Genomic DNA, 9,858 nt, shown 5'->3' on the forward strand with positions numbered 1-9,858 from the left:
GGACAGAGACACGATGGGATGGACCCCTCGGCGGGAGGAGCCGCCTGCGCTCAAACCCGCCAATCCGTGGCGAACAGCCCCCAAACCTGGCCGCCCCAGCCCAGGAGGAGCCAATCACAAGTAACAAGGCGAAAGCCAATCGGAAGGCGGGGAGGCCCAGCCAATAAGAAGAAGGGAAAGGGGGCTCCAGCCAACCGCTGTTGGACATACGAAGCTCCCTCGGCGCGCCCGCCCTCATCCGCTCTCATTGGCACTCGAGCGCGCGCTTTCGCGGCCGTCGCTCAGTCCCGCTCTGCGACCCTCGTCGGCGGGCGGTGCCGCGGCGCGGCTTCCGGTTGAGGCCTTCGCCGTGGCCCCGCCCTCCTCGCGCGCTCGGGGGCGGGGCCGCGGGGAGCGGGGCGGGGCCGCGGCGGGTGGGGGACGGGGTGCGGCACCCACGCTCTCTTGAGGGTCTCGCGGTCGGCGCGGCCCGCGCGAACGGGGCGGTCCTGGGCGAGCGCCGCAGCGCCGCGGTCCCGCAGCCCCTCCGCGCTCGTCCCGTGCAGTCGCCGCCGAGGCGGACACGGGCGCCCGGGGCGCGGCTGCGGCCCCTCAGGACCGCCGCTCCCGGGTCCGCTCTCCTCAGCGGCGCCGGCCCGGGGCTGACGGGCGGGCTATGTCCTCTGCCCGCTGGTGCCAGGCGTTGTCCCAGGTAGGGGACGCGGCGAGAGGGCGCGTGTCCCCGCCCCAGAGGAGGGTAAAGGTTAGGTGAAGTGATGTGACCTGGCGGACCCCTGTGAGGGACGGGGAGCGCCCTCGGGCACGGGGCTCTCCCAGGCCTCTGCTCGCCCCCTGTTGCCGGGGAGCGGGGCCGGGGAACCGAGCGGCCTCGGCGGCGTCCTCACGCTCCGCGCTCGCTCTGGAGAGAGCGGGAGGCCTGGGGTGGAGCCCGGTGACCTAGGTGTGGGGATCCCGGATCACGGTGACCCAGGTGTGGGGATCCCAGAGCCCACTGAGCTAGGTGTGGAGATCCCGGATCACGGTGACCTAGGTGTGCGGAGCCCAGTGACCTAGGGTTGGGGATCCCAGTGACTTAGGGGTGCGAAGCCTGGTGACCTACAGGCCCGGTGGCCTAGGGGTGCCGCGCCAGGAGCCCTGTGGCCTAGGGCTGAGAATGGTGCAAATGAGATAGCTATGGGGTTCTGATTAAGCAGGAGAGAGATGGGAGTCCTGGGTGGCTTTGAACTAGGGAGTGGCATTAGTTGTAAAGTGGCTGCTGAGGGTAGACGGTTGACCTTCAAAAGCGCCACCTGTGGACTAAATCATGGTGGCTTGGAATAAAGTAGCAGCAGTGGAAATGTTGAGAACTGGTAGGATTCAGGATGTATTTTGAAGCAGAGCCAACAGGACCTACTGATGGATTGTAAGAAAAAAACATGAAAATGACAGGACTTTCTTTTATTTTACCAAAGTAACTGGGTAATGGTTGGTCCTTGCTAAAATGGGGAACATTGGGGTGGTCGCGGTTTTGATGGGAGGGGCCGTTGTTCTTGGATATTAAGATTGAGATGCCTATTTCACATACAAATAGTGATGCTGAGCTAGGAGATAGCAAGTTTGGAGCTCAGTGGAGGATTTAGATCAGGGGATATACATTGGAGAGTTACCAGATGGTATGTAAAACCATCAGACTGTAAGAAATCACCTCCAATGATGATATTTATCCTAAAAAGTGTGCAGGGCATTGGTGACCTCTTCCCTTGCCAAGCCACGAATCCTAAATCCAAATAACTGCCTCTTAATTTCCCCATCTTGGAATCAAATGTCCATCCCAAATACCCACTGCAAGAGTGAGATGTGTAAAGCTCCTGATCGTTGGCTTTGTAGAAAGAGCACTATGACACACACAGTGATCTGTCAACTGCCTAAAGAGAAGTTAGTGCTGCTATCACTTGGTAAAATAGGCTCAAAACTAGTTTTTTTTACCATGCTTTCATGGGATTGATAATTCCTACTTGAAAGCAAAATAGAAAGCTTATTTTGAGATCAGTATAATGTTGATGCCCCTAACAGACAAGGACAGAATTAGAAATGTAATTATAGTCAGTCCCTGAGTTTGCCTTTGTGTACCATGGACGGGAGTGTCTCATTCTCTAATGCTATCAGAATCGTCGCTGTTTTCAGACTCTACCAGGACAGATAACCAATTCCAGTTTCCTATTCTAATTTTCCTAATTCTAGCTTTCCTGTCTCAACTGAGATCTTATTGTCTGCAACCACTATTCTTCCTGTACGATTTACAGTACCAGTCGAGGTTCAGTTGCAGAGAATAGAATCTATTCCCTTGGTATAAGCACAGAGAGTACTGAATACTTAAGAGTGTCGATTAAACAGACTAGGATTTGATTTTCAGAAATAAGTCCCAGTCTTCACAGAATGAGGCCACCAAGGGAGCAGTGACCCTTCTGCAATCAGGAAATGATGACTTCTGAGCTGCGTTGCTCCTGCAATGCCTAGGAAATCATGCCCCTCAGAAAGCTGCACGCCGCACCCACCGCAGTCTGTACCGGGACAGCATGTGTCCTGTGTCCTGCGTCCTGCCTGTCAGGGCCCACAGAGCTGGTGGCTGGATGCTGAGACTCCTAACGCTGCTTCAGAAGTACCAAACACCTCCACAGCTGTGCTTGTCAGCAGTGACGGGAGAAGCCCATGGATGCATATCAGTCTTCCTGTATCTCTGGCAATGTAATTCGTGCAGAAATTCAAAAGATTTCTGATCCTTTTGCTTTTAGTCAGTTCTGTGAGGGAGAAGTTAGGGCCGTAATTCTTGCCTAGATACAGTGTTTAAGCCCAAAGACTTTATCTTTTATTTCCTGGCTTCTGTGTGCTGCACAGCCACCTCTCTCTTAATGACAGCTAACTTGGGGGCATCTGAACATTGGGATTTAACAGACTGACAGCATTCTTAAGCCATATTTGTCAGCCTTGCATGGCTGCATGTCAGGCATATTTCCTTCCAAGGCTTTTGTTCACAGGCACTGTTTCTACATGCTTTGATTTAGGGGTATAGAAGTAGTTGGATTTTTTTCAGCCACCTAAGGCTCCAAATTATGGGATTCTTAATCCACTTACATCACAGACAGAGTTCCTCTTAGCAAAGCTGTATTCCTTTCCATCTCTACTTGCAGATTGGCTAGCCCTGGCCTGAGTTCATCTCTCAGAGAACTTTGCTGAAAGTGGCAAGGAAAAGCCAGCAAATACCAAGTTTATAAATTTTTCCAATTATTTTCCTTCATGCTACGAATATTTTGCAACTGGGCAACAAGGGTCATCAGTTTTCCATCTTGCGATATCTGAGTCTTTACCACCCACTGCCCAAATGTTTCCACTAAGCCAATACCACATTTCTTTTAAGGTTATGTTATATGCAGCATGAATTTACAGGGATCAAATTCTGCATCAGATAGGAATAGGTTAATTTATAAGAAGCAGAATTTTTTTGTGTGTTCTTAGCCAACATGAACATTGATTTCTTCAGCACATAAACAGTGCAGAGCTAGGCAGTCTAGATTAGTATAGTGATTCCATGACCGTCAGGGACCTACTTACCTCTCTTCTCAACAAGTGGCTTCTACATTATGGTCCAGTATGGCTGCTTACGTTCTGGCCATCATGTCTACATTCTAATAAGCAGGAAAGAGGAAAGGGAGAAGATAATCTTTCCTTTAAGGATACTTCCTGGAATTTGTACACACCATTCTTGCTTATAACCAATGGGTCAGAACGTAGTCACTTAACAATTTTATTCTGGGTGCCCATATGTCCAATTAGGAGTCGTAATATCAACCTCCAGTTGTCAGCTCCGTCGGGGTCTGCTTCAGCTGCAGAGAATAGCCTTGCCCAAGGTCATGCCCCTTCCAGGGCAGCCTACACTGGGTGATTGAGCAAGGCTGGATGTAAAGGCTCAGCCATTATGGCCCACCTCCGGGCACCTCCAATATGCTGTGTTCACTCCAGAGCTCCTGGGCAGGCTGAATATAAAGGCTCAGCCATTATGGCCCACCTCCCGGCACCTCCAATATGCTGTGTTCACTCCAGAGCTCCTGGGCAGGCTGAATATAAAGGCTCAGCCATTATGGCCCACCTCCCGGCACTTCCAATATGCTGTGTTCACTCCAGAGCTCCTGGGCAGGCTGGGCAAAGCTTTGTTGGACCTATATTGGAGTTTGACTTCTCTCTCTGTCCAGTCCTGCCTCCTCTCCTTTCCTTTCACATCTTGTATGCTCTGTCCCAGTGTCTGCTTCCTGAGAACCCCACCTGTGACAACTGGTAGAAAGCAGGCAATAAGCTGGAAGCTGGAGTATGGACCACCTGGCTGGTTGTAGGTGAGGCACAGCCAGCCTCTGGCACATGGTGATGGTCCAGTTGGGATGGTGTACCAGGTGGAAGGGAACAGTAGAGGTGTGATGGATCAGGCATTCAAGACACAGGGTGGAAGTAACAGCAATAAGGATAACAGAATTGGATGGCTATTGCCAAGCTCCATTGGTTACAGAAGAATAATGAACAGCTGAGCGTGGGTAATCAGCAATTGCAAGTCAGATGTGAAAGCCAGAGCACCTCTGTCGCACACAAAGTTCTCATCAGCAGGGAAAAGCAGAATGCTGAGCACCAAGACCAGAACTTGAGAGTGGTTAAAAGATGGTTAAATGCCCCAAAAGGCAGGTTGTCGTGCCAAGGTCAGGGCCATGGTTGAGGAAACTTAGCATTCTGAGACGTGGCGAGGACATCTGGGTGGTGCTCCTGAAGATTTTGATTCCTCAGGCTCCTTTGATGCCTCCAGTGTGGCTCACTCCTCCCTACTAAGAGCTATCACTTTTGCTTGCTTGAAGATTGGGTAGAGGCTTCTAACTGAAAGGCACCGTGTTCTCCTCTTCTCTAGCAGCCACCACCCCCTCAACTAGGCTTCTGGCCACTAGGCCTATAATTAGGGTTAAGTCATAGCATAACCTAGTTGGGAGGTGTTGTGCCTGATGATGGAGGTAAAGGACTATTCCCCAAAGAAGATGCAAGACCTAGCCAGCATGTACCACCAGGAGCTTGGAGAGCATGCATGGGACTGGATTCAGAGGGTGCTTAATCAAGGAGGCCAGAGCATAAAATTGGATAGGAAAATTCTATTGATGTGGGAGCACTCCCGAAATACAGGATTTAACATCCTGGCAAGGACCCCAACAGTTGGTGTGAACTCACTACTATCATGGCTCCTAGAAGCATGAAAAAAAACAGTGACCCTTGCTGAATGAAATGGAAATGCTAGAAGTACAAGGACAGGCAGGTGGGACAGGAAGGGATAAAAAGGCTCAGGGAAGTGGGCATATGGAACGGAGGTACTATGCACAGCTCGAAGATTATGACGGTTATGTTCTAAAGGATGGCCCAGAGGGAGGATGCACTATTACCAAGGCCCTAAGGAAGGCGTTGGTGCAAAGGGCGTGAGCATCACTAAAAAGTTCAGTGGTGGCTCTCTGCAAGTCATGGCTGAAGGTGGCGGTTGACTTGCTGATAGTAATGGGGATGACAGGACCCCAGAACGATAGAGGCCAGGTGGCTGTGCTCAACTATGAGAAGCCAGGGGGTTACAAATTATAGTGTGGACCTAACCCACACAGTTATGGAAGTGGTTAATAGAACTTGGTGTTCTTAGGGGCAAAATAGATAGGCAGCCAACAAAGGTCCTATTAGTTTGTATCAGCAGAAAAAAATCAAGGATAAAGGACCAAGAGGCTAAGGGCTCTCACCCAATAAAGTCACAATTCCTTAATCAGTTTCCACACCTGAGCCAGCTTAAAGACCTGGAACCCACTGACTGAAGAGGTCCTCAGGAGGAAGGACCCTACTACACTTCAACAAGTATAAATGGGAATGATTTCCCTAGTCCATCCCCAAAGTATCTTTGGTCATTTACTGGGGTAATTGTACTTTGGAGAAGTGGGAATACCGAGACATTTCAAGGACTGTTGAATTAACATTGAAACCCAGAAACCAGAAGCATCATTGTGGCCCTCTGTTAGAAAGGCAGCATAGAGAGGCCAGTTAATAAATAGGGTCATGGCAAGGTCCAGCTCAGAGTGGGTCCATTGGGTCTGTGGCCCCACCCAGTGATCATTTCCCCAGTCCCCAAATGTATAATGAGATTGACCTATTTGGCAGTTGGTACAAACTCTTTGGGACCTTTGCCTGTGGAGTAAAAGCTATCATAGTGCGGAAGGCCAAGTGGAAGCCTCTGAAATTGTCTCCCCTCCCTAGCCAAACATGGCACAGGAAATCAAAGCAATATTGTATCTCAGGAGGGGTGGCAGAAATTAGTGCCACTCATGAATTTAAAGGATACAGAGGTACTAATTCCCATCATAGCTTCATTTAACTCACCATGTGGCCCTGCAAAAACTAGATGGGCCCTGAAGGATGGCAGTAGATTACTGCAAACTTACCAGTTAGGCCGGATAGCAGCTGCTGCGCCAGATGCGGCATATTTGCTAGAGCAGATTAATACAGCCTCAGGTATTTGGCATACTTCGTTGATTTAGTGAATGCATTCTTTTCTATTCCAGTCATAAGAAAGGATCAGAAACAACTGGTATTCCATGAAACACGAAAGTACACAATTACTGTATGGCCCAGGGCTATGTTAACATTCCTTCCCTCTGTCATAAAATAGCCTGAAGAGATCTGGACCTTCTGGACATCCTGCAGAACATCACATTAATCTGTTACATCAATGACATCCTGCTGATTGGGCAGGATGAGCAAGTTATAACTGTAGCAGATTTAAGGACTGAAAGTGTAGATATGTGGTGCAAGTGCAGAGGAGTGTGCAAAAGAAAGCTAAATCCTTATCTTCCATACTGGGAAATCAACAGATAATGGCTAACTGAAAAGCCGAGAAGTAGAAATGTGAACGTGTCATTTAGATCTGTGATAGTAAATACCGAAGAATCAGCTAAAAGTTGAAAGTGGTTGCCTTGAGGGAATGGGAAGTCTTGTTGGAACATTTAACTCTAAATCATGTACAAGTATAACTTTGAAGAAAGCAAAAAAAAAAACTTTTTAAAAAAAGCACTGTAAATGAATTGTTTTCTGATTTCATCCCCTGGGAAAGGCCCGAGCAGAGCAAAAAGGCTCAACAGGAGTAGGATTATTTGGGATTGAAGTGACAGTTCTTGCGACCCTCACCTTCTGGGTGCTAAGGAAGGCTCAGTATTTGAACCCTTGGCCTTCATCAGCATCTGTAGTAACCACAAAAAGCGACCAACCTCAACACAGCTGGTAAAACCACTACCCAGTAATTAAATTTAAATTAAAAAGATAATCTCCACAAATTAAAGTCTGTTCAAAAGGTAAAATCCACTTGGCTTCGGGACTTAGAATTCTTTTTCACGATCTAAAGCCCCAGGGTCGTGGGAGGACCTCCCTTGCCTATGACAGGAATGCCTTGCCCGCTCCCTTGATGTTTGGTAACAATTTAGTGGATGAATGTCCGGTAAGTGGGTGGGTGCTGAGGGGCAGCAGGAAGTCCACGCTCCTATTTATACTTCACTGGAGGAGAGTCTTGTCTCATGTCGTTAAGATTCTCTCATCCTTTTTATGTTTAACCCATCCTGGAAAGAGACCTACAGTTAAAGTTCAATGATAATTTTTCTTCTCTGAATAAAATGTACTTTAATAAAGTACTAAGTATTTGAAGAGAAAATAAATTCTTTTTTGAGTATCATTATGGACTCATGGCTTTTTATGGTCTTGTTTTAATTAATATAATTTTTATTTCCTTTTTGAAGCAAAAAACTATCACATTTTAACCTGTGGGCACACCTTTTAAACTGGCTTCCAGGCCCTCTCATCCTTGCTTTCTGGCAAATTCCAGGTCCGTCTTTAAAAATAGTTTCTTACTACCTTGAATATGCCATGTGATGTGGTTTTGTTTTGTTTTATCATATTATAGGTTTAAACCACAATATTACTAAAGGTTTATAGGCCTTAATTGAAAAAATAAATCTTAAGTATGTCATAAGGTACTATTCGCTGTATATTACTTTACCAGTTCATTTTGGGCTTTGAAAAGAACCCGCGTATTTTTCAACCAGACAAGAATAGAGTTGGCTCTAACATGGGAATTGTGTGATGATTATGACACATTTTTCCTTCTTTCAGTCCAACTAATCTGGAATTAGATTTTGTATAGGCCTTGGTATGGAACCACCCCAAAACCTGGTGGCCTAAAGTAACAATTTCTTACTCCTCATGCTTCTATGGCCTGGCCTCGAGTTCTGGTGGTCTCGCTTGGGCTCCTTTGTGGGCTGCATTCAGCCAGCTGGTCACCTGGGGCCGGGCTCAGCAGGATTGGCTGGCCTCCCTCCCTGTGGTCACTGCTGCTCAAAGAGGCTGCCACAGGCTCCTCCACAAGGCAATGGCAGCAGCATTCCAAGAGAGCAAGACCCAGTGCTCAAGCTAGTACCAAGCCTCTACCTGTATCACTGTGTTATACTCTCTACGGCCAGAGCAAATCCCATGGCCAAGCCCAAGGTCAGCATGGGAGGGGTCTTCACAAGGGCATGGATGTGGGTGGGGGCCTGAGTCTTTGGGGTCATTAATATTACAGTCTGCTCCAGGCTCCCTGTGAATATTAACAAAGTGTAAGTCCTACACTCGGCTAGATCAGCAGGTGACCTAATTACGATACAGAATTTTATATGAGATTTGGTAATAGAATTCACTGTTGAACTCTAATTTTTTACCTTTAAAAAGTCTAAATAAATATATATATTTACTTCATCTATAACCCCCAAAGCCAATTAAGAATTTTAAAGCAATTTAATATTAAAATACAATAAGATTAATACTGTAGTTAGGAATTATCACAACTATCACAGTTTAAAAACTACCCCATAAGATGAAAGGAAATGCTTTCTACAGATTTGTATTTTATATTTTCATCTGTGACTTATGAGAACTAATTTATAAGACAGTGAGTATGTGGATTATATTACATTTCAACTGTAATATGTTTACCTTACATTTATACTTCTTTCAATACCGTCACAAAATATTTTAGCTACTTTAGGAAAAAATTCTGAATCTTTGCAAGGAATAAAATAAACGACATTTGTATTCCCAATTTTATATTTTGTAGTATCTATACTTTCCCTTCAGATGTTAACCATAAAGTCACATTTAAAAAATTAAAGTTCATTAAAAAAACAATTTTACCAATAGATTTTCTGCTTAGTTTCACTTTTCCACAGTAAGAAATGTTTAACGCTCCTTGATTCGTTATATCATATATTTTATTACCTTTGAACTTAAACATTTAATATAGAAGTTCTAAAATTTGGAATTATAAAATTTACATCAAAAAGAAAAACCGGAAAAGCTCATATGATTTTTTCCTCCCTACCAAAAAAGGAAAGGGAATGGCTTAGCTCCCTTATTATCAGCCCAGACAGCATGGTCTTTGGAATCAAGATTCAAAATGACACCCTTTTTCTTACTTAAGAGTCAGGCATGGAGGAAACGTGTGTTTGTCACCAGATGTGTAGGTACTTGTGTGCACATGCGTGTATATAGGCATTTTATTATTATTACAGCATAATTTTTTGTATGCTCTCATTTTTTTGGAGCTTGGAAGTTAATTCTTTTTTTCCTGCAAAGTTATGCTGAAAAAACAAAATTATTAGTTAAAACTATTTAATTCATAACACCTTAGCTTTATGGATTTATTGCAATTTATCACAACACCAATAAAAGTTATGTCTTTAGGTTTGCACACAAAACATGCTTATGCATATTCATTCTTGCAAACAGATATTTTAAAATAATTTG

General features: G+C 45.8%; 1 protein-coding gene across 1 annotated transcript; it reads right to left on the bottom strand.

The window, feature by feature from the left end:
* Positions 1-244: 244 nt before the first annotated feature.
* LOC139079058 (EZH inhibitory protein-like) lies at positions 245-6,513 on the bottom strand. Its single transcript, XM_070591851.1, has 2 exons — positions 6,474-6,513; positions 245-831 (listed from the first exon to the last, which is right to left on the bottom strand). Exons 1-2 carry the CDS (start codon positions 6,511-6,513, stop codon positions 245-247), a joined length of 627 nt encoding a protein of 208 aa, XP_070447952.1.
* Between the last annotated feature and the right edge of the window lie 3,345 nt (positions 6,514-9,858).

Source organism: Equus przewalskii, chromosome 24, assembly GCF_037783145.1.
Source record: "Equus przewalskii isolate Varuska chromosome 24, EquPr2, whole genome shotgun sequence".
NCBI lineage: Eukaryota > Metazoa > Chordata > Mammalia > Perissodactyla > Equidae > Equus > Equus przewalskii.

What these genes read in the sequence shown, in the direction of transcription:
- LOC139079058 (XM_070591851.1), bottom strand. Translation starts at nt 6,513, where the DNA reads ATGCCGCATCTGGCGCAGCAGCTGCTATCCGGCCTAACTG. An exon ending in GCTGCTATCCGGCCTAACTG is followed by an intron (nt 832 to 6,473) that starts GTAAGTTTGCAG and finishes CCCCGGCAACAG; the next exon opens with GGGGCGAGCAGAGGCCTGGG.